Source organism: Rhea pennata, chromosome 2 (assembly GCF_028389875.1).
Source record: "Rhea pennata isolate bPtePen1 chromosome 2, bPtePen1.pri, whole genome shotgun sequence".
Lineage (NCBI taxonomy): Eukaryota > Metazoa > Chordata > Aves > Rheiformes > Rheidae > Rhea > Rhea pennata.
Genome location: NC_084664.1, coordinates 32,698,187 through 32,724,347, shown reverse-complemented (window position 1 = coordinate 32,724,347; position 26,161 = coordinate 32,698,187). Strand labels below are relative to the sequence as shown.

General features: G+C 34.5%; 1 protein-coding gene across 1 annotated transcript in view; it reads left to right on the top strand.

Annotated features, from left to right (window-relative positions):
- CRPPA (CDP-L-ribitol pyrophosphorylase A) overlaps positions 1-26,161 on the top strand; it is a 118,952-nt gene that overhangs the window by 5,238 nt on the left and 87,553 nt on the right. The window contains exons 2-3 of the mRNA XM_062569187.1: positions 1,484-1,763; positions 20,410-20,559. Of these exons, the coding sequence (XP_062425171.1) occupies positions 1,484-1,763; positions 20,410-20,559 (430 nt within the window). The remainder of the gene's footprint in view (positions 1-1,483; positions 1,764-20,409; positions 20,560-26,161) is intronic.

Below are 26,161 nucleotides of genomic sequence, written 5' to 3'. Positions count from 1 at the left end.
AATAGAGCTTCCATTTATTTTATTTTTAGTAGTTCTTTTGAAGTTCATTAAATTACAGTTTTCCATGGACTGTTAGTTGCAAAACCCACATAGAAAATGGAAGATGCACTAGTGTTTTATATAGTTCTAGGGAAATGATTTGCCTCACAGATGACTTTCCTTTTGAAGTAAGGATAGTTCCTAGGCGATACCTTCTCATGTGTTATAGTAGACACCAGGAGGGTGAGAGCCATAATTTTTTTTTATTTTAACCTTAATCTTTCTTGTGTTTACAGAACATTTCCAATAGTTTTACTTGTTTTAGTAGTGAGAATATGCCATACTCCTCCCTTTTGCAAAACCAGATTTGTAGGCTCCACGTGAGTGTAGTAAATAAAGTGTTTTTTCAGTTCATTGTTCATCTGACTAGTTATGTGTCTGTCATACTAGAAAAAAACAAACAAACAAAACAAACTGTCATCTGTGGAGATGCAGAAAGGAAATAAAATAATGGTAAATGCTTTTTGATGTTCTCTACATAGCATTTAGGAAATAAAACACCTGAGTAATTGCATTTGACCTGTGACACTTCCATTATTTTGAAGTACAGTATGGTGCATATGACTAATTTTTGTTCTTAGGACCTTTGACCCAGGTATGACTTCAGCCAAACTTCAGTTACGACTGTTTTTAATCTTGTGGGTTCCTCCTTCCTCCCCCATGACAGAATTAGGCTGATACCTGTGTTAAAGTTTGGAGTTTTGAAAAGCAGTTTTTTCATGTGATAGCAACTGGCTGGCATAACTTCATGTTCATGTTTTGCTACCTTCCTGCATCCAAAATCTATGTGTGCGCACACGTGTACACATATATACACACATGTATGTATGTGTATTTCTTCCAAATTATGAGCATAATACCTTCTGACAACACTCAGGTGTCATAGTTATGATTCATTAACAGTCTATCTCTGCTCATGTCTGCCTTGATGTAGTGATCTTTGTCTCCAGAGTTTTCCTTGGTCTCATTGCTGCCTTGCTCTTATTCACTTGTATGTAGTGTACTAACTACTAGAACTTGATGTGTTAGAGACCCCAGAATTTACCATTTTACTGAAGACTGAATTTAGGAGAAACTAAAATAGTAGAAGGCATGTGATTGATTTAGAAATTATATTTGAAGCTGATGATGAGGCTGGAATAAGAATTGTTTTAAAGACTTTCTAAAGGATTATCCGAAGTTTTTATTTCTGCAAACTTTTTTGGGGGGAAAAACTCTAATTACTTTGACATCCATATATTGGTAGAGATCATTTCATGTAGCTCTCCATGTAGTAATAGGTTGGTAATGTGCAAAGGAAATGTAATTACTGGAGAATATTGAGATGCTTTATTTAGCTATCTCGATTTTTTTCCCCAATATGGATTTCTTTTTCATGCAGATGTTTGTAATTTTATTTTGTCATTCATGTCTACTTTTTCTGTTTCTGTACTATTTCTTCCAGGATAAGTTGGATATCTGACATTATTGTGGTGGTTTCTCCTGAAAATATTGAAACAATGAAGACTATCATTGAGAAATATGGCCACAAAAGAGTTACAGTAGTAAAAGGTGGAATAACTCGTCACCGATCAATTTTTAATGGACTGAAAGTTTTTGCAGAGAGTGAGTTTTCCAAATATCTGCTCCAGAAACCAGAAGTAGTGGTTATCCATGATGCTGTGAGGCCATTTATAGAAGAAGATATTCTGTTAGAAGTGGTTTTGGCTGCTAAAGAACATGGGGTATGTACTATATAGCCATACGACACTGCAATGTTCTTATGTACTGTACAGGGAAAAAGTGGAATCTCTTGGGATTTGCATTAATGACATTGTGTCAATGAGTTTTTTTTTTTAATAGAATAGATTCAGAACTCTAGTTATTGCCACAGAGGTTTATCAGTAAGATATTAAGTTAATTTGCAATTTGTTAGTCAAAACATAGCTAGCCTAATGATAATCTACTTTCTTTTCTGTGTGGAATTCTCAGCTAATGCTAATGTTTGTTAGTGTTGTATTAATTGTAATCAGAGAAGAGAGCAGAGTTAAGTAACAAACATCATGTGTGTTCATCTCATACTTGTATGCAAATTCTGAGTGGGTAAGTGGCAAGAGAACTCTCTGTGTTAACATCAGATATTTCTAGAACCTTTAAGCATTGGAAACTGCTAGGAAATGAGTTGGAAGCCTCCAGTGTGTGGCTGGGGGTCTCTCTTGTCATCATTGTGTTTGGGGACTTTATACTTTCTTGGGAATATTTATAGGAACTGGAGAGATTTCTGAGGAAATAAGTGGTAAGTTTCTGGGAGGAGTGGGTAGAAGTTGCACTGATGTAAATGGGATGGTAGAGTTATTAATGATACTGCCAGCAAGAGGAACTGGTGGAGAGACTGGCTGGTGAGGATGGATGAAGGTACAAGAAATTCAGGACTTAGCCACAGGCTTATTTGTACAATTTGATATATATTTACCTTGTACTTCAGTTCCCCAATAGTAAATGGATAAAATGCTTCCCAACTTCGATGAGATGATTTGAGGTTAAATCCATTAATGATAACAGATTGTTTGGGTGCTAAGAAGCTGGAAAAATCTACTGCTGCTTGTCTTTTTCAGTAAATGAGGTAAACACATCTGTCAATTAACTTATTTGCAACTTTTATAGTGAAATAGAGTCTAAAGGATGAATTTTGATATTCCTTAATTCCTTTGGTTTTTTTGTGTACCATCTTTTACATGATTTGATTTTCACAGTAAATATTTAAGGGCTCTCAAACATGTTTGCATTTTGCATCTAAACATATATAGCTTCCTAGAAATTGGCCTATACTTTTGTAGGTTGACTTCATTAGGAATGGGAATAAAACAGGAACTGTTCTCTGTAGTTTTCAGTGATAGAGCACATTGCTTTCCAGTCACTTGAATTTAAATTCTGTTAGAATCTTGATGAGGTTTCTGACCTTTCTTATTTACCAGGAAATATCTTTCCAGGATTGGTTCTCTGTCAAAAGACTGTAAAATAAATCCGCTTTCCAAATTTGTTTTAAAGGAGAGTCTCTGAGAATAGTAGAAGAGTAGGCTAGTTGTGCTGAAGGTGGAGATAACTGTTTTCTGAAAGTGTTTTTGTTTAGATGTCTTTATGGTTTATCAGCCCTTACCCTTGACTTTGTATATTTTAAGTTATTAGTGAGAGCCAGAAAAAGTGACATTTCCTTGGACCTGTTACAATTTTAATGATTTCCTCCTCTTTTTTTCTTTTAATTAATTGTGTGTAAGTCATAGCACTGTATTTTCAGTAAAACAATAGAGAAGGAAGGCAATCTCTATAGACCTTCTCAAGGCAGTGTACTCACCTGAACTTTCGACTGGTAAACACTTCCTTGTGTAGATCACGTAAGTATCGTTTGATTTTATACAAGTGATCTTACACATTTGTCATAGTTGTCTTTTCCACTATATAATCTCTTTATATTGTGCGTGTGGTATTTAATGGCTCTGGTGGTTTCCTGTGTTGGCTTAGGTCCACTGAATTCACTGAAACTGGGCCATCAGAGAATTGGACTCCAAAAGCTGTTAGCTACTGATGTTACCTGTCATAGTAGTTGAATTAAGGAACATGAGAAGAACTTCATTTCATGTAACAATCTAGCATAGCTGCTTGCCAGAGAGAGAGGTGGTTATCTTCACCTGACAGTTGTACAGAATTTTGAGGAACTGAATGAATGGAAAGCCAAGACTTTTTCTCAAAACTAACATGCATGGTTTTGAATATCAGAAAGATTTTGGTGAAGGAGAAGCTATCATCTTTAGTTCTTCATATAGTCAAATTCTTTCTCTGTCTAGAGGAGGGTCAATTCTTCAATCTTTCAGTGCAAGAAGTAATTACTTCCTTTTGCATTGTGTAAAAAGGTACAAAACCTGGCAGAAGCATAATATTAAAGCACTAATGTAATAAGAATAATGCTGTATTGTTGTTCATCTGCATACCATATAGCTGGAATAATTATGAGAAACCTGGATGTTCTCTAAAATGGCATTTGATCAAGTAAGTTACTGCATCTTTTGCTGCCAATTGTCAGACAAATAAATTACTTTATTACACTTACTAATCAGTTTGTTATTTGCCTGAAGGAATCTAAATGTGCAACTTATACAGAACTAAAATTATGCCTTAAATCTTTGAAACATCCCTTGATTATATGAAAATATAACTTTGTAACCAATTAAATTCCATTTATATTTTGTAATTAAAATTACATGTTTCTAGATAAAAATTCTTTATTGCTAGTAAAAGTTGGGAAAAGTGGAAGCTTCAGAAGGCATTAGTCCAAAGCCTCTAGCAATATCTCACTGCCAACATTGCATTTTAAACAACATAACCAGAAGAGTGTTTACAGGAATAAAATTCAGAAGGGGGGAGAATCTTGTCACTTCATTTATGTAGGGGAAAAATGTCACCTATAGTCAGACTCTTTTACTAGTTAAAATATAAACTGTATTTGAAAATACATTTTTTTTGAGAAAATAGATTGAAATAAACTTCTACATTCTTAAAATTAGAAGCTGGATTCTGGAAGTAGTTGAATATTATTAATCTATTTTCATAATTAGCAAGGATCTTAGCAAACCGTACATGCCTATACATATATACTGTACTATTCAGCCTCATGGACTGTGATTTATGTACACAATCCGTCAAAATAATATCTCCATCTAGAAGAAACCTTCACGTGTCATGCTTGGTCTGTTGTCATCTCTGAGTTTACCCAGTCTCAGCGCTGTGATACCAGTCTTGCTGTGCTTGAGGGCTGGAACAGGGAACAGGCGCACATGCATACTGTTCTTTAACCCAATCATACAGCAAAATAAAACACTTTATGAATGATTGTGGAGTTGCATAAGCAAAATATGGTGAATGGCAAACCACAATGCAATGCTCTTTCTGTACTGAAGATGCAGGAGGACTTGAATGGATAAGTAGTAAGGCTCATCAGGCATGATATACTTAAGCAGTGCTGGAGCAGTTCTACTCACTTGTCTTTCAGTGTTCTTTTAGAAGCAATGACATTTTTATATTTTCTTGTCCCCTCTGTTGTTATTGTACTGGAATATTTTACACGTGATCTTTGCCTTCTTTGTTATTATCTAAGACTGGTTTTAGCCAGCTCTAGAGGTTGCATTCCTTTAATGACCAGTAGCAGACCGTTAATGGTTCATATTTGTACGCTTAGGCCATCTGTGCCTGTATTCTCAAGGTCTCTGCTATCATCCTATGCTTTGTACTTTGCAGGGGCTCCTACTGTCTTGTCAGACACTTGTGCAAAAGCAGAATAAAGAATTGGTTATGTTGTTATCTTGAAGTGATATATATTCCAGTGATGATTAGAGTCCTCTAGTTTAGGAACATCTGACTTATGTCAATGCAAAAACATGTGTTACTGAGTTTCAGAGGTGTTACACAGAAACATTAGAAGAGAACAACATTTGGAGAACTATGTTGTTGATTATTGAAATCAGAATAGATTCAGTCTTCTAGAACTTGTAAAATTGGAAGATTTGATAGATTCAGTTGCATTAAGCTTATTTTATTTCCCTTCACTAAGCTTTGGAAATCCCTTAGTATAGAAAATTGTGATTCATTATATTTGAGAATCATGAGCTAATTGTCTGTATATACACAGTGCAACAAAGGACTTGTATCCAGTCTTCACTGGTAGGAGCCTTTTATTCCACATAGAGTTGTCCCATCCCAGATAATCCAAAGTATTATATCGTTCTCAATATACTTTCATACCGCACAAGAACAATCTTGTATGTGGCTTAGTGATTAAGAGCAGTTTTTTAACTTTCTGTTGAGTGTACGTATACTTTCTGATGTTCAGACACTAACATTGGAACCCAATCCCACTTCATGCTATCATGGATGATAATGATGTGAGATTGCTTCCTTTTTTTTTTTTGAGATCTTTTTTAGAAAATACAAGAATGTGTTAAGGAAAACAGTGATTTTTTAAAGGTGTAAATTTCTGCTGTCATATGTATAATTATTAGAAGCTGCAATTTATTGCTATAAAAATACTTACTAAAATACATTGTTGATAATCTTTGCTTTTGAAACCAATTCATAGTACTTACTGTATAGAGAGACTTGAAATTATTCTGTTAAGGCTGAGCTTCAAATCGAATATGTAGCAGGCTGCTTCAATCTGTCTGGTTTATTCAAGGAAATTCTTGCCTCCTGAAAGATAGAAGTGTGAATGGATGTAATCAATGATTGAAATCAATGCACTTTAAGAAATGGAATGATTAGGATTAGAACACAGAATAATAAACCGTTTTCTAATGTAAGACTCTGAAGCTTGTACTTGCTATTGAATCTCTGTGGACAAGGTTCCTCCATGCAAATAGTCACAAAATTTAAGATTCTTGCTTGAAATCAAAATGACATGTCAGATATTTGAGAGTATCTCTGTGTTATTGAATGAGGTTTCTTTTTTCCTGCTCTTTTGGTTTAGAGGGGCAATACATTGTGACCATGTAATTCAGTCATAACTTCCTTGTAGTTTACTCTCCAATGCATGCATATGTAGGATCAGAATATTTTCGTTTTCAATCATAGAATCATAGAATCGGTAAGGTTGGAAGGGACCTCTGGAGATCATTTAGCCCAACCCCCTTGTTCAAGCAGGGTCACCTAGAGCATGTTAGACAGGGTTGCAGCACCAAGGACCCCGCTTGCTGAAGCCTGGGCTTGAACCAGGGACCTTTGGATCTTCAGTATAACGTTCTCTGTGTGAAAGGAAAGTGGTCAATACCGGAAACTATTTCAAAACTTGAAACTTAAAACATCTTCAATCTAAAAGTGGCAAGGCTATCCTAACTTAATGTACAAAAATAATAAATGAAAACATTTGAGGTCTGACTGAAGATTATGAAGAAAACTTTCAGTGGTCACATAACTATTTCCATTTCTTCAAGGTTGATAATATAAACTATTGTCAAAAATATTTAAAACTTCTGAGATATGAGCTTCAAGATCCAATGATGGTTTATTTATCATATTTTTCTGTATTATGTGGTATTAAACTAAGCAATTCAAGCGTTCTTTATAAAGTAATATAAAATGAGAATTAATATACCTCAGCTTAAAGGCTGAATCTTAGGAGTCAGGAATGTTTTCTGGGAAAAGGCAACATATTTTTAGGTTAGTGTTTACAAATATTTAACTGCTCATTGCTGCAGTTATATACTAAGCTTGCTGTCCTACCACTGGGGGAGGAAGGGCAGGCAGGTAGGTCTAGTTGGCAGAAATCAATTGATTCTGACTTTACTAACCTTTTAAATCTTGCATTCTGACTCTGCACCTAAAGGTTCTGACTTGCACTGTTTATGATTATGTTCTGACATATACAGAACCTAGTTTACAGTTGTTAAATTGGAGATTTTTAGTAGGTCATTTATTCTTTTGGTTCATGTGTGACCCATGTGTTATCTGTTCCTTCATGTTTGCTACTGGCCATATATCATCTTCATATTTTATTAGTTTAATTATTCACTATTTGTCAACTATTCAACAGTTATCAACTGTTCATCAATCAAGTCACTGACAAATTAACATCTTGGCGTACTACTTTTGGCAGTCAGTGTAGTTTCTTGTGATTTAACTTCATTAAAGCACAAAATGCATGGGTCAATCTTCCACATATAAGCAATGAAGTGCTCTTATAGGCAGTCATTGTGGACTCATAGAAGTTTCATAAAATTAATGTTGGCATCTTTGACTGCAAATGATGATACTGTGTCAAAACTTCAGCCATTTGATTTTAATGTGCATATATATTTTTTCAGCTTTTCTTTGTGTAGTTTTGCTGCTCTGCAGAAAACAACCAGACAATAAATTACTATTTCTTTCTACTCCGTAGTAATGGATAACTATCGGAAACATCCTGATGTTTCCATGGCTTTAGGCGTTATTAATCCCATAGAAAGATAGAACCTTCTCATTCTAGTCTTTATTAATTTGCTCTGTTGAATGGGATCTAATATGTTGTTAGCAAATACTTGAAGTCTTTATCCTCATAAGATGTTGTGTTTGGAGGGTGAAAGCACTGATAAGGAGAGAAAAGACTAATTTCCCACTCTCAATTAGCTGACTTAGATGCATCCTTGCTAATGAACACAATGATTCAAATCAACAAGTCAAATACATAATCATAGTAACAAATTTAAAATTGAATATGCCTTTCTGCTCTACAACATTTTTGTATTCTACTAACAGGGCTGGAATACTGTGCTTCATAAAACTGTTCAGTCCTTTTTATAAAGATGATTTAATGCATGTTCTTTAGCTTTGGGAAAACTGCATATACAGTAGTTTTTACTCACTTTTGTTTTAGGTAGAATACAGGTATTCTGGAAATACATTTCAAGCATAGCTTACTGTACTTAAGTGTACTGTGTAAACGAAGCTGCTATTGATTTTAGATAAAATCTATATGCCTGGTCTCTTAAAAACAATATGACTAAGGAAAATGAAGCAGCCTTCAGCAAAGATGTATTGTATTTAGTTACTCAACTTTCTCCTTCATGCAGTGGATAAAAAGGATAGTTCCTTAAAAAAAGGCAAGGGCATTCATGATATGTGCTCCGGACTCAGCATCTATCTTGAGAGTCAAAAGCATGAGATGAGGATCCCTGGGAGTGGACGGGGCTCAGATGGTGAGAGCCTGAGTGGGCAATCTCAGCTTATGGAATGGATGTGAGGAGTTGAATCATCTCAACCTCATCTGCCCCTCTCGGTGGGAGTGTGTGCCTGAACAGGAGGGAAGCAGAGACTTACCTGTCTGACTGGAGAGCTGGCCTGTGTGAAGGGAGCAGGGATGTTTTGTGATTACTGAAAAAAACAGACTGGAGCATCTGACAGAAGTAGTGAGATACTGTTCAGTAGATTAACTGTTGCTTGTTTTTAATAGTAGCTTTTATAATTTTTCTATTTGGCTGAAGCTAATATAAAAAAGAGCACAACCAAATGAGAAGTCTGGTAGTGGTGAATTACAATTACAACCTTAGAGGCCTTTCACAGCTCACTTGAAGTGCAAAGTGAATTTCTGTAAAATTGAACAGAGTGGGAGCTGGAACTTGCACTACCTTTTTCCTATAGGAAGAGCAGATTTAGTCTCTGGATGGTTGAAAAGGCATGCCTAATAAGGAACAGAGGAGGAGAAAACAATGGAAGTAGTAAATAATTTCTCTGTATTCTTGACTATTGTTTGTGATCAAACACTTGCAGGAGGAATCAATTCTTTTTTTTGCTGTGCTCCTTACTGAGGAGACTGGGGAATTACTGTAGAGATGCAAATAATCTGAAATCTAGGGGTCTGAAGAGTGGATTGCTGTTCAGATACAAGATGAAAATTATGGCAATCTGATAAGGCGTAAGCTTTTTAATAATGCATTTTTTAATGCAATTAAAAAAGATCAGATGATACCTGTATTATCGTTATTACTTCAGTGGTATGTGTTGAATAGAAGTAACAATTTCTTTAATTGTAGATGCCTTTGTTTGCCTGTTTTAAATGCAAAATGACTTAAAGTTATTCAGCTTACTTTAGCTCATTTTCTTTTATTAATAAACATGAATAGTAACTAAATTAAAATTTTTCTCAAGCAACTTGGGACATCTATATATATATAGAATGCATTCACTGATATTGAAAATTAAGAATCTGAGTATATGTTGTGGCAGAATTATCGAAATACATATGTGTGGGTCATACAACTCTGATTAGCAAAAGGAAATACTAGTTTTGTATAGAGCTAGGTAAATGCTCATTAGTGTATTTCAATGTTTACCAAGCAGCAGGGGTGAAAATGTGAATCTTAAGATAAAGACATTAAATAAAGGTGCAACTGCCTGTTGACTTTAAATAGTGATTAAAATTGGTGATTGAAATTACTTTGGTGTACATCTTTCATCTTGCATAAACCAGGTTATTGGATAGGAAATGTCAAGTATTTATTTTGTGATGGTTTGGAGGGGGGGGAGGGAAGGATTTTAACTGGAACTTTTCAGTTCATCAGTGTATCATTTTACCAGCCATTTGGGGCCTATCTTACCTAAATTATCTGAAGTACTGTTCTCTTCGTGTCATAAAATATATGCTCAAACCTGTAGATCATTCCAGCCATCTCTAAATGGTAGGATCTGGAAGAGATTGTCATCCACATGATCTTTCTGACTAAGGATTAGGCATGAACATCTTCCCTAACTTTTCCTTCCTTCATCAAGAAGAAGCACTAAGAATAAATTTGATTTCTTGCCCTAAAGTGTCCACAACTGCATTTTTGCCAAGTCTTTATCTAAATGGTTGTGCCAAGGAGTATACCTGCCCTGCAGGTGAGGTGAGGCCTCTGTAAGGCAAGTTGGCCTGTTTCATGTGCTGTAATAGCTTACTGGACTTATTCTGTGTTAATCCTCCCATTCCCAGGGATGTAAGCTTTACAGATGGACCAGAATCTACTTTAAAGAGCATGTAGGAATGAATTCAGTAGGTACCAAGTTCATAGGTTTATCAATGTGACTGACTCGAACTCAGATGGTAAGAAATAACGATCCATTTTACAAGGCCATTGATGGCAGAGAAAGTCTAAGATGATGCTGGTAAAAGATGTCTTGCAATTTTGAATGTAACAGACTGTGAAGGAAAGAGGTTCGGTGGAAAATTTCCTGCAAAGAAGGGAAACAAGCAGTTCAAACTGTAGTGCCTGTGTTTTAGATTGCTCAGGAATGGGAGGAGGGACTGAGTTTTGAATTAAGACTGTAGTTTTAGATTTGGTCACTTAAATTGTGCTCAAATCTCACTGAAGTGCCCCCAAATTTTTTTCTGATTTCTTGCTTCTCAGTCTGTTGTAAACTCTGTTTTATGGTGTGCAGTGGATTAATAGCCAGCATATGATATTGTAGATTTTGTACTAATGTAGTTTAAAAAAAATTAATACAACTTCTCAACTGTAGTTGTAATAGTGGTAGTAATTGCAAGGTTTATACTCCCCTGAAAAAACAAATATTAACTCCTCTTTTATATTGCCTCACTGTCATTTGTGGTACAGTACACCCTCATTGCAAATGGCTGTCAATGTGAATCAGTAATTGGAGTAGGAAAGATGGCTCTCTGTTAGATGTGATTCATTACTTGTTGCTACAAGGATATACTGTGCAGTCAAAGTAAAATAATCTTTAAGTTTAAAGGTTAAGTTGATCTTTCATGATTCCTTAATTTTTATAGCAAATATTCTGTTTAACTTTTGCTACCTAGAATTGCAGTAAAGCAATAAAATAAATAATAATAAAAATACAAGAAAATGTAGGTGGTTCATGTTGTCATCTTCTGTTAATTAAATGCAAAAGCGAAAAGCGCTGTGTGTGTGTTGAAATATTTCTGAAAATAAATGAAGGCTACTGGCCATGTGATTTGCCTCTTTAATATTTATATTGCTTAGGAAGACTGACGTCTACATCTTATAGAATCCACTGTAATTGTATATAACAAAGTACAACTATTGCTGACAATTGAAAGTAGTTTCTGATTTATGAAAGCAATTCATGATACAACAGCAAGATACAAGAATTGATATTCTTAAGACTTATTTGCTTTTTTGTTTGCTTTTTGGAAGAAAGATCTTTATTATATTGAGTCTTCACATAAATTATTTATATAAATATTGGTTTTGTTTCAATACTATTCTTTGCTTTTTCTCAGTGACTGTGCTTTCTGTTCTTTCGAAATTTTTCTACTTTCACTGTGTTCTTGAGCTTATTTTTAGTACTGCTTGTTGAAAAAGTGCAACCTATGATATGCCTATTTATATGTTCTTTCTCCACCTCATATTTATAATTTTGGTTGCATATTCCCATCCTCCTGTCTCTTTTCAGGGTAGATTTACATTTTCTTTGAGAAATCTTACTTTTTTTCACAGAATAACATTTGGAATTTAGCATATTGTAGATTAGGTCAAAGCAATATTTACTGACTCTGTAGTGATAAATGCTTTAAATGCATAAAACAAATTACATCAGGGAAAAAAAGAACATGTGCAGTCCTAATTTTTGAGCAACTGTTTTTGCTATCAGCAAACCTCTTTAGTTTGCTCTAGCTAATTGGGGTTCTGACATGTCTTAATGTACATGTACCGTACTCAGCTACTCGGTAATATGTACTGATAAAGATGACCTCATTAGAAGAAAAGCTTTCTTTTTCTTAAACAATATCATAAATATATATTACATTTGTTTAAGGCATCCTGTCTCTTTGAAGTCAGTTCAATGTACAACATAGTGTCAGCTCATTAACATTGGATCAAATTATGTATTAAATTTCTGATTAAACATCCCGTCTTTTGCAGTTAGGAATAAACACAATTATATCTTCTTCCTTTCTAGTGTTGGTTTAAGATTAACATGTGTCCAATTTTAGTGAGTCCTACTGTTGTTCCTAGCCAGCTGTGTAAACAGACTTTAAGGAAATTAAGGTTTAGCATACAAGCTTTTCTCATAGTCTTCAAAACTCCTTACATATGTTCTAATTATCCCTCTTTTTGTATGTCCGACAATTAAATATTACCTATGCATATATATATGTATGTTATAACATACATACATATATATGTTATAGAAGGCTTGTTTAACATTTCAACCAATGCTGTCCTTGAGCAATTAAAAGCTACCAGTAGAAATATATCAAAATAACTGGAATAACTTGGTGATACCTACCACATTGATAAAATTTTAGTGGGTCTCTCACTCGGGGGAATCAGAGGTGATGTGCCCATATTACTATTAATTTTGATTTTTTTTTGGCAAAAGTCAAAATAAGGTGATTAAGATTTATTCTTGCTTTTTAAAAATATATAAAAAGGAAAAATCTGGTAGAAAGAAGCCAACCTATTTTTCTTAAAGCCTGATCTTTAATGGTTGTGCAACCCATGTCTTGGATATGGGTTGTATGTGTTTGTTGGAAAAAGGAATCTTCCCTTGTCCCCACTGCATAAATGCCACACATCATGTCTGTGCTATGTGGTACAGGCTGGATGTGAGCGTGCAGGAGAGTATGCTGTGCCCTCGACTAGGGCTCTGTGCTTCCACATGATAATGAAAGTACTTCTACCTTTATTGCGGTCTACCATTGGTATTCTTCAGCGAGTCATCCTGCGTGTCCGATAGTCCTAACTGCATGCCACATCCAGCCCTACAAGGAAAGAGCGTGCAGCCAAGGTATTGGTTCAGGGAATGTTTTAGATGTGACATTAACCGGAGGAGTTATGGGGACAGGCTTGAGCTGAACCCATGCAGCCAGACTGGTGCTTTGTCCATACAGTAAGCAGAGATGTTCTAGGTGCAGAATGAGGTTATGAGCTCTGTGGACTGAGTCCAGGCTTGTATCAGTTCAGTTTAAAAGTCTGGCTAGTTTGGGCTTGAACCTGGGTTCACACTTTAAACTTAAAACCGTAAAGATATAGACATACAGTAGTTACCAGCTGTACTTCTGTGTCAGAATGGTAGTTTATAATTTGTGTCATTACTTTGTCCGTGACCCTATCTACTCCTTCTAAATAGAGTTGTTTTGATAGGATTTCTGTAGGTCAGAGAGGTGCAACTGATAGAAGCAATTTTTTGAAGTGTTCCTTCTCTACAGTGAAATTATTTTCTCATAGACTAACAACTTCTGGCTGTAGCGAAGACAAAGGGTAGTTCTAGACAACAGCTAGGTACGAAGAGAGGAAAAAGAAAAGAAAAAGAATTCTAAAAAAGTGAAAATAAGATGGGATATTACTGTGAACTACCATGAATTTGCACTGGAGGAACTTTTCTGACTGTTTTATTAGATGAGAATAGTTATGACTTTGTTTTATTAAATATTCTCCATTTCAGGTTTAAAATATAAAAGATTTGAAAAGAATGTGCTCTTAAATATGTGAAATATTTTAATCTTATAATTGAGCATTTCAGTTGTGCTTTGAAGATGTTTTATAAATTTGAAATAAGAAATCTTTCAGTAAAGACAATTCTGCTAACTTAAGTGATAATTACTGAGTGTGGCTGAAGCATGTTGATTACTATAGATATAATTAACTTGGGTGCAAATCCTGAATAAGAAATGCATGTTTCTACCTGTTTCATGCATTACAGATACTGTGTGTGTTTCTGTATTCTTTTTAATTGTAGATGGCTGTGAATGCCTTTTATGGCAAATAGTTTGATATGTGTGAAGAATATTTTCTCTGTGTTAACATATGGAAACAGTCTGATCAAATAAAATGAAAAGTTAATCATAGTCATCCTGAGCTGATCTGCTGGTTCATAGCCAGACCTAATTTAGACTGAAATCCTTAGGAGACAGTAATGTTTGATAATTTATAAATAATCTTTCACCTAATAAAAAACATTCTAGGACATACTTGTAAATTGTTAGATACCTGGCTTGTTTAAATTAGCATACATTGTTATTAATTTTTACTACAGTTGAACAGATTACTAATGTGGTCCTTGACTTCATAGAAGTTTCAGGTAAATCATTTGTGTATTTACCAAACTCGCCTCTACAAAATTGACTTTAATGGGTTTGCACAATGGATGTATTTGTCTTATTAGGTATGACTAACCGCACAATTTCCAGCATGCAGTTTCAAAAAAGTCAGCTAGTTAGAAATACATTTTCATCGCTTCAAAATCCTGTATATATGTGCAGAAGACAAGTTTGTTTTTTCTAGGGCAAGGTAAATAAAGCATTTGAGAGTGTTGATTCAGTGCTGTTCTGCTTGTCAGAGTGGAAAACAACTCTTAATTAAAAGAAAGTTAAAATTAATAAATGTGAATATTGAGAAAACATCTAGAAATGAGAATGGGGAAGTTCCTCTAAAGATGACGCTCATAAGCTTTGCATGAATGTTTTTGGTGTCAGATCTATTTCTCCGTATTTTTAAACTTTGAATCTAATGCTCTTAAGATGATTGAAATACAAAATGTGATTTATGCTGGTATACAGAGCAGAGGTAGTAAGGTGTATAGAGAAAATGAAATTTGGGAGAGAGAGAAGCTATGAATGGAGCACAGAAGTAATTAAAAGTAAAAGGAAATCCTACTGGAGGAATGGGAGAGTCTGTACATTTAGGACTAGATTCCATAAAGTTTTAATGTGATTCCCACCTGCTTGAAGTTAAGTATTGTGAATTGGCCATATAAGTGAACTTTGAGTGTGCATTAGTACTTGGGGTCTTTCTAGGCGATCAAAACCATGGCTACTCAGTATACTAATCTGCAAGATGTGGTTGTCAGAGCTTGTTGCTACACTGTTGTAAAAGAAAGAATTGCAATTATTTTTTATTATTATTTTTTAAGTGTTCTGTGGCACTGGAATTTGCTTTTCTTCCTAGTCTGTATCATTCACGTTGTTGAACTGTACAGTTATTTTGTAGTCTTCTGTTTCAAATCAGATTGCCAAAAGGGAACAAATCAGTGATACAGATATGCTGTTTTTTTCATGCTGTTTTGGAGCTTCTGGTTCTTTGATAACTTGTTCTTGGAAGGTTGTATTGTAGACATGGAGTATTGGTCTTAGCTGAAGGCACTTAACCTGTCAGGGTTATGTGCAACCTGGAAAAAGGCTTGCTTGTGATATCAGCTCCCCCCCCCCCCCCAAAAAAAAAATCCTTTTCAAATTTTAATGGATTCTGTTTTTCTTTTTTTTTAGTAACATGAGAATTTTCAGTTTTCATGGTTATTCAATATAAATAAGTTATACTGTGTTGTTTTAACCAAGCTATGAGTCTGTCTTCAGGTTTCTGTGGCCTATATATTTTATTTCATATCATAATAAGAGGCATCATCAGCACTGCTTAGGTTTTACTCCTCTTGAGTTGACTGTATTGACTGATCCTAAAACTCAGCCTAGTTATTTATTCACTGAATACATGCATCTAAATGATTTCTGTTCAGAGTTAAATGAGAAAAATACCGTGGTGTTTTTTAATACTAAATCTAAAGTCTGGTTCAGTTTTCAGCAGATGGATGAACGAGCTCACTTCTGTGAGATACTAGTCTTACAATTTCCATTAACTCCAATGGAAGCGAAAGATTTCAGGACATTTTAAAGTGATTCTAATTCAAAGACAGTGAGTAAAAGGATGTTTTTTCATTCCAGTATTTTGTCTGCAAAAGCAAACTAATTGGTTAATAGTGTTTTTTTTTTTTAAGTGTCTGTGAAACTAAGAATTATATTTTAAGAACTTACCCACAAGTATTTTTCTATTTTCACAGATTTATTTTTAAAATATACAAAAGCAGGGGAAAGTATACAGATATCCTGTACATACCAGGTTAACCAAAACCTAGTGTTAGAATGTCTTTGAAGTGGAGTGGCTTAGTGGCTATAAAGTGATCATTTGAGGATATCCAGTTTGATTGTCCACTTAACGTTCAAGAAGGGTGTATAATATATTTTGCATATAACTTTGAAAGTAAATGCTTTTGAGATCTGTGTCAAAATGACTAGGAAGTTGAAAATGGGAACTCTAAATATGGAAATTTTAGTATAAGACCAAGACACTTCCTTTAAGCTCATTGAATTAGCCTACTGCAAAATAAAAAACTTAAGTGTGAAAATGATCCAAAAATCCATATTGACATAAACAAGTATTTGTAATTTTAAACGTGCACAAATCTTATTTTTTTTTTAAAAAACATGTCTGAACCTCTTGCCTGAAAGCTGAGCCAAATATCTGTACATTCCTAACATAAATAACAAGTCAAAACTTCTTGAATTAGAACAAGTAAAATTCAGATAGCTGATACTCCAGTATATAATCTGTTTGCTAATATGGAAGCAGTTCTGTTGTTATTGAGTTATTGCCAAAAAAAAAAAAAGGGGGGGGGGGGGAGAAAAAAAAATAAAGGAATTCCATGCAGATATTAAAAGAATTGGCATTGTAACTGAATTTTAGGTAGGCTGGTTGGATGATCTTGTTCTTATACTCCATACTCATAAGGGACAAAAATCTCTTCAATTATAGTGATACTCAGCCATAATGTTTAGATTTCTGAACTAAGAAATGTAATCTGTAACCCTGTCTTAAGCACCCAAATTCAATGTCCAACTTCACTGGAAGACTGTGAAGAGTGGAATTAATAAACGACTTCATGCTGAGTAGGAAGGACACTTAAGCTAACCAGAATAAGTACAGCAGAATGAACAACGTGTTTCCCACTTTGGCATGTAGGGGAGATCAATATTTACAGCTCAATTATTCTGATTTTATGTGCCTAATACTATGTTTATACTGTGAATGAAGATACCATGGGCCAATTTTGGATCCAGAAGCATGCGCAGTGAGGTCTTTGTAGGATTTTAAGTTTTCAACTCAGTGATGCATCTTAGCAAGTGGGCTCTGTCTTGCAGCTTTTGGAATATGGAAAACTGTTACATAGAGTGGGAACTTGCTGGCTTCAGTGAGTATAGAGCTCTTCATTGTGATTTTAAAGTATAGAGCAGTCATGAACTGAGGTCTTTTCAGAGTAAAAGTTGATTCATCATCAGATGACTATTAGTTATGCTGTTGCTGCATACATGGTTAGAAATCCTCTTCCTCATGTGATCTGAAGTGAAGTTGGCCATAAATCTTATTCTTTGAATTAAAAGTTATATTTCAGTGTCAGGTACAGTCTGAGTGGGCTTATGACAGGAGTCATATCTATGATGTTTAAATGTGTGTTTGTGATGAAAAGTAGGTGCTAAGATAAACTCTGAGCTTGTTACATTGGCCTCAGTTCTGGGGTAATACAGAACTGTAACTGTTTAAAAATGTCATTTGTTAAAATCTAGATGCCTGCCTTGAAACTTTTAATTACTTGAAGTTAATTGGAGGTTTTAAAAAATGACATGTTTGGATTTATTAGAAATTAGATCTTCGTGAATCTTTTAGAAGAGCTAGACCCAGACCAAGCAGATGAGGTTCATTATTGTCACAAAGACGCATGAACTTTTGTTGTGTAATAAACCAGATGTCAAGAAAACAATGTGCTTCAGAGCTCTTTTAAGAATATCATTTTGACTATTTCATTTTTATTTAGGATTGCAGTTTAGTTTTTTGTTTCTCAGAGTGCATGAGTTCACTTGTGAGGTTTAGTTTTGCAAGTCACATTGTATTCTGTTGGCCTGTTTTATGCTTAAAATGTAACATGACATAGTTGTTTAAAAACTGTAATAAAATATTGCCTAAGAACTGAAATAAACTTGCCTGTAATAAAATTGCCTAAACTGTAATAAGATCAGCCTAAGAAATCCTATTTTTCTAACTGTTTTTCTGGAATGGTAACAGTTTCAAAAAAAAAAAAAAAAAAAAAAAATCCAATAGGCATTTTTAAAGAGACGTAACTAATTAAAGAAAAACTGTGACTAGCTTGCTGTTCTGTCTCTTTTCCCATGACCTTCTAATTTTAAAACTTTTTTTGTATGTGACCAATTAGAATATGACGACAGAACAAAATAACATAATCTAAATGCCCAGCAGCTAGGATGTAGAGGCAATAATCCATATCCTAGAATTGTAGAAAATAGAGGGCAGAGAAGTTGTAGATAACTTACTCTCTGCTTCTACTTATTCTCTTCCTGATAGTACCTCTGCTAAGTTTTACTCCTCTTTTAGTACATTGACCTATTACTAAAATTATAATGATGTTTAGTTTTGTCAGTTTGTCCTTTCTGTGACGGAAGTCAGATTGATCTTGCCTGGATCAGAGAGGTGGACTAGATGACCTCTTGAGATCCTGTACACTGTTTTTCTGTGATTTCATAGTTCTCACTGATCTTCCTGACAGAAGCAGGAGAAGATCCACATTCCTGTGATGTGTTTTGCCTTTGGATGACAAGAGACAGTGTTTTATATAGATAGGTCTTCCCATTTATTAGAAAGAAAAGGAGCTTCTAAGGTTCTGAGAAAGTAGTTCAAGTACACTTCAAGTTCAAATACTATTGAATCTCTTCACCCCTGCCTTGCATGGGTAGCTTAGGCATATCAGAACTCCTTATGCATGAGAAATTCCTCCTTGTTTTATTATTCAATAGTGTGAAAGGGAAAGAGAAGATAACTGCAATTTTTTTTTTAAGAGGGAAGAAAATCTATTTTAGGACTCGCTTTTAATGCCTCATGGCATGGTTATTTGAGGTCAGAAATGGCACAAAAGCAGCCTGACTCTCATATACAAGGGCAGGAATTTGCAACAGAAGAAAAATGAGATCAACACTAACACTACTTTTGTGTGATGACAACGTTTTCTGTAACAATGTTTATTGGATCTCTGAAGATTTTCTGTGGCTGCGAAGAAGGTGTCAGAATTTGTCATTGGAACTGGTTTTCTAGGTATACTGATCTAAGATGCTGAATACTTCTGAATATTTTGAAGAGCTTCAATTATTTTTTTTATTATTATTAAAGATTATAAAGTAATATAGGATAAGCATGCCATTCTCAGTTAGCATTGTTTGAGGAACAGGCTTTTCTACCTGTGACTTGATAAGCGACGTTTTACCATTACTTCCTTCTCTTCTTGAATTAGCTTACTGAGAACTCTTATTTCAGTTTCCTTTAGCTTCATTTCAAGTTCATGTGATCATATAATAAATGACTGGATGGTTTTTTGGTATCAAAATGAACCAAAAACCAGCTTGGAAAGATCTGTTTCAAAAATGCCATAGAACTGTGAATGATGATTTCTGTGAACTTTAATACTGTATATTGATGAAATGATCAAAGGCATATGTTTAATTGGTTTTACATCTAAGCAAAACCAAAACTGAAATATCAACCTTTTAATGTATGTGCTGGCGCACAATGCTGCTTGGTATCAAATTCTTTCTGATGTACACTATGTTCCTGGTGACTTTGAGTAATTGGGAATGCTCAGTATTTCACAAGGTGAATTCAGCGAAAAAGATTCAGTACTCTGAATGTTTTTGTTTTTTGTTGCTTATTTTGGAGTAGCTTGGCCAAACTGAAATCAGTGAAAGCAGTGAGAATTGTGGATTGTCAATGCTGCTCAGAAGTTTTATGTCAATTTTATATCTGAATAGGTCTAGGTCTGTTCTCACAGAAACCGCCTAGTATGTGTATAGAAGAAAGCATGAAAAACAGACCTCTCAGATCTGTACATCTATTTGCAATAGATGTGTATGAAGGACTTGACTCCTTTTTGTAAATTGTCTTTCTGTATGTACTTATACAGTCTTCTTAAAGATAAGTAGATGACCAATTTTAAAATTCTGATTTTTGTGACTACATCTCTCTGGTATGCATTAATGTTAATAAAAGCTCAGTGATGCTCTTTTTGTATTTTGTTTGACAGGCAGCAGGAGCAATTCGTCCTCTAGTTTCTACTGTTGTTGCTGCTTCTGCTGATGGCTGTTTAGACCACTCATTGGAACGGGCTAGGTATAGAGCAAGTGAAATGCCTCAGGCTTTCTTGTTTGATATAATCTACCAGGCATACCAACAGGTAAGCTTTTGAGTTTTCTGAAAAGATTTTTCATTCATTTACTGTTAGTAAAAAAAAAAAAAAACAACTTTAGTTCTCTTCTTTCAAAAATAGAGATTCAACATCCATTTCAGATCATATTGAATTGAATGTGTATTGTTTCTCTGTAGTCTTTTAATGACAGTGCTTTATCACTGTCATCTATTAAAAATTTTCCATTATCAAACTGCCAAATATAAATGTGACAATTTTGAGGTTTTAGATGATGAGCAGAATTATTGTTCATGCATAATAGAAAATGCTGAAATGTATATTTTGAATATTGAGTCACATTTCATGCTGATTCTATTGTGGCAAATGAATTCACACCACCAGAGGGTCTAGCCTTCAAAACATACTTATATATTTTATAAATGCATCCCACTTCTCACAGCTTTAATTTACTGCGCTCTTAACTAAAACTAATACTGTGAAGATAATTAAGGGTTTAAAAATACATTTTAAAAATATTTGTAGTAACTTATATATTATTTTTCTTGCTTTCTCTGCTTGCATTCATTGTAATTTCTGCCTTTTATCTCTTTTTTCCTATAACACTTAATTTCTTCTTTTCACTTCATATGAAAATGAGTCATGGAGAAATTCTCTGCTTAACTTGCTTTGATTTTTATTGCACATTCAGTAGAATATTTAAACAATGATAATATGCTTAAAGTATTGTTGATTTGGAATATATCAAGTAAAGAGTTTTGGATGAAAATTATGATAATGGCATATAATATTGTGGTGGGACACAGGATATTCTAAAATATTGAGATGATATTTACTTGACACATCCAGGTAAGTAAATTTAATATTTCATATTGTATGTTTTACAGTAAATGACTGTATTGCACATACTTTGACTGAATATATTTACAAAGCCTCTCTGTTGATTCCATTTTTTATAATATAGTGCTTTAACAACATCTAAAAAAAAAAAAAAAAAAAAAAAAAAAGAAGTAGTAGTAGTCTAGTTATCCCTGACTGTTTTGCCTTTATTCCTTCTGATGACTGCTTTCATTTGCCCCACCCTGCATTCACAGTTTACTGGAAGCACTCCAGGCTTTTTGTCTCATCTTTCTACTTCCTTTTCATTCATCACCTTGTGGAAATTGTCTGTCCTGAAGGTATCTTCCAGGTTGACTAGAAGCAGAGCATTTCTTTATTTGGAAGGAATTATTTTTCACTGCATATTAATGCTGACAGTCATGCTTCCCATCAGTGTTTCATTTCTAGAGTAAACATAGCCCAAATTACTGATACCTACCTTCAGAAAGGGCATAGCTTAGAAGTTACCAACAACAGAACAAATGTCTGGACTGCAACTGAAGAAGAAATGATTACCTTCTTGTTCAGTAGTTGTTTTACTTTCAAATGTTGGCACAAATTACATGTCATACCCTTCATGCTTTATATCTGAACTTATTCTCAGATCATGATGATGATGAAGGATTGTTTAAGATGAAGAGCTACTCAACTAATCGGAATAACTCCAGTCTGATGGGGTTTTGCTTCTGATGGGAGGCAAGGGAATGTTGGTGCAATGCTGTCACAGTTGATAGTGGAACTGATAGTCTCTGATAGCTGCTGATAACTGAGTATAGTGGGCATGTGTGCGCCAATGGCACCATGTAGGTGCATAGAACCTATCTTAAGAGGCAACAGTTACTGTTTATACAACAGGTTTTTGCTTGTTGATGTGCATCTGTTTTGTTAAATTACATGTTTATGTGTTGTTTCTGGGGGAAAATATATATATTTTTTTCTTACTGTGCTTATTGTTAGTTTGCAGATACAGTACAGCTGGCAAATATTTAAAAAGCTTTGTCCCTCAATTCCTTGCTCAAAAGGCAACTGTATTTGCAGTCCCTATGCTCCACTGAAGGCTGATTACTCTCTTCTCACATGTGCATTCTATCAGTGTCTGTCTCTCTCTGTCTCTCTGTCTCTCTCTCGCTCTCTCTTTTTTTTTTTTTTTTTTTTTCCCTCATATGCCTACTCTTTCAAAAGCAAGCCACCAAAGCTATTAGCAAGCTACTAAGGCTATGGTTCCTTGTCCCTAGTTCCCTTTGCCTTGGCTAAATTCTGGTCATTTGAATGCTCTGTGCCTTGGAGCTCTGGGAAGGGTAACTCTTTGCTAAACCTCTCAGCTCATATTGTTTGCTGATTATTTATGTTTCAATGGTGCCTAGCTGTCCAAGTCAAGGATTAAAACCCTATTGTTCTGGGAACTGTACAAATAAATAACAAAAGATAGATAATCGTTGTCCTGAAAAACTTAGTCAAGCTACTGTAGGAAAAATTTTGTAGGAATGAATGCAGCTCAGGATGCTTCATAAATATTAATATACTCATAATTAGTTCCCACAACAACCTTGTAAGGTAGGTAAGTATCTTTTTACAGGTAAACAAAAAGAGATAAGATACTTTTGTTAGTCATTTGCAGAACTGAGAATGGAATTCAGTTCCCCTGACGTGGCTTGTGATCATGATCTCACTTCTGTGTAGTTTACACAGTTGTGATGTTTCTGCAGCAACATTGAGGGGGAAAAACAGTGGTCAAAGATGCATTCCTTAGACAGAAATTGTCCATTTGAATTTTTGCTTCAGATATCACAGACTTTTTAGTTGCATTGAGAATAATGTGGAATACTACTTTTACAAGTCTCTACTTAAATGTATCGTCTACTGTGAATAGGTTAGACTTTACTTCCAATCCTAATGCTCTTAATGTATGTTCTTTTTAATAAATAAATGATCTCTGGGTGTTTTGACCACTGTATTAAGATACTAGTTTTGTTTTTCTTCTCTGGCATCAATCTGAGCAGAGCAGGACTAGTTTTTTTTCCACTTTATTACTAGCTTGAGTGTATTTAGACATGGAAAGTAAAAGGTAAACCCTATTAATGATCCTTTCATATCTTTTTTTTTTTCTTTCTTCAATTAAATATTGTTTCCATAGAAATCTTTTTCCATTTCTTGTTTGATTAGATATGACAATGGTTTAGGGAGAAATACGTGCCTTCTGCATACATTTCATGAAATCAATTGAAGTAGATGTAACAAATGCCAAAGGTTGTTTGCAGTATTACCTTAACGTATTTGTATGTTACAGTGAATTCTATTTAGATTAGCTGCCAAAAATCCAGTGCAAATTTTGAGGTCATTCAGCCAGGTTATGGGAATACTTTTCTATGTGTTGCCTCTCATTTTTGTATGCTGAATGTCAGTTTAGATTTCACTCTTAAAAAATCTTTTCTGATGCCTATAGCGTATATATTCCAAATAGATCATCTATGTTCAGACCTGTGTTGCTGTGTAATTTAACTCAAACAATGTCAAGATTCTTTACATTATAGCTGTTAACTTCTCAATTTATTGTAGTTCTGTTGTAACCTTACAAATTTTGTCACTCTAGTTGCACACATTTCCATTGTCTTTTTAATGTCTCAGAGAGCAATTAAAACATTTTCTTCCAATCCTTATCACTTGGATATGTGATATTTAAGCCGCCTTTCATTAAGCCCCTTGGTCACCCAGACATGGGGTTGAGTATTCCATCCCTTACCTCTGAAGTACATTTTGGCTTCATTTCTGTGGTGTTCTATTTTTAATTCGTATTAGGTGGCAGAGGGGGGAATTAGGCACCTTCACAAAGATATGTATTGTATTATATTATTTTCAAAAGGATTGCTAGTTATCACTAGTCACATCTCTTTTTGATAGATATAGTAACCTGAAATCTTCTTTTTAATTCCATAAAGTTTTGTGATCATAATCAAGGGAAGTTATTTCTTCTTTCTATTCTGCTATTGTAAAGTATCTAAGGACTTCTATCTGTTAAGTAGTTTTTGATTAAGACAGATCCCTGGAAAGTAAATATGTTTGAAATGAAATGAGCGAGTCCTCAAAAACACTTGGCCAGTTGATGAGGTACTGAATATCACTAGGTTTTCCAATAGTTAATTTTGAAGATATATATTTTTTATCACACTGAAGCAATAGTGTGGATTTTTGACAGTATTTACTTAAAAATAAACCCATACTTTTTCAGTTAATTAGAATTAAGCATCAGTTATCTGATACATCTTTGGTAATATGCCTGTGTTTACACTTGAGAGGAAAAAAAAAGACATTCGAGTGTCTCTCATTATTACATCTTTATAGGGGGAATGCAAACAATTTGAGAATTATTGTTGCTTCATGGTGAAAGAAAAATTGGTAGTACGTTTTCTGCCTTTTTGTGATGCAGCACATAATAAGGAGAGATGCAACAAAGAAGGGAAGGCTTGTCAGGCCTTGAATGGTTGTGACTCCAGTGTAGTGGGAAAAAAAACCACTCTTCAGGGGGGAAAAAACCTACTCCTTCTACTCGAGAATAATTATATTGATTTTAATGTTTTTACAAAATTCCTGGTACATTGTTATCTCAACTTGGGAGACCTCTTGGCCCATGTAATTGTTACTGAACTGTCATCTAAATTAATGTTAAAATGGTTATGCATGTAAGCCAGACTAAAAACACTCAAAGTCAGTATTGAAATTAAGCAACTATTCTGAAATCACAGTAGTCAGTGAAGCTAAAATGGTGCCTTGAACTTAAAAGGCCTCATTAAAAGGCCTCAATGACTTATATGTCATTAGCTAGAGCACTTAGCTATAAGAAATGCATAGGCATAATGGGATTTTGGCAAACACAGGCAGCTACCCTGTATTTAAAGTTGCTTAACGCTTTGTGAGTCTCTCTGTTCTGTTGGCATGGGAAAGATATCCATGTTTACTTCCTTTTTGGTGAAGTATTATGATGCTTCCACTTTGCAATAGGGCTTTGGAATTTGGCACTGGAAAGGTCCAGATGTCAAGAATGGATGAATTACATAGGCCTTGTTGTATGTTCCTCAGGGTGTCACTATGTCACGTGCAATATATACGCATTCTCACCTCATATTCTTATGAAGTACAGCTCTACTTATGTGCTCTTTATTTTGTTAAATAGTCTTTATTTGGTATGATTATGTGCTTGACATGCAGTGGTCAAGTGGCAGAGGCAAAGAGTTGCAAGTGCAGAGAGAACTTTATATAATGTGTGGTATCTCACAGGCAGGACAGCATGGCATTGTCTTAACCAGGGGCATTTCCTAGGGTGCTGGGTGAAAGGCCATATAAATACATTAAGGCAATAAACTTAATGTCACATCAGTGATCCTAATTCTAGTCTGTCCTTACTTGTGAGTTCTTATTTCCAGCACAATGTAATGAATGTTTCATTAAATTTCAATAAATATTCATAATAGATAAGTTAAACTTTTCTTATATTTCTGATTTTTAAATAAAACCAGTGGAAAGGTTGTAAAATTGCAGAACTTATGATTTATTTCTGTTTTAACTTACCTGGGACAAAAACATGTAGTTATGTCTTTTTTTTTTTTTTTTTATAATTCCTGATTTTTGGAAGCATATTTTTTCTGTTCATATCATCCCTTAGGGAAATCAGGAAACTTCAAGTGTTAATTGAAAATCTACCCTTTCCAAAGATAGCAAATAAAGAATGATTTTTTTTTTAGACCAGACATGTTTATTT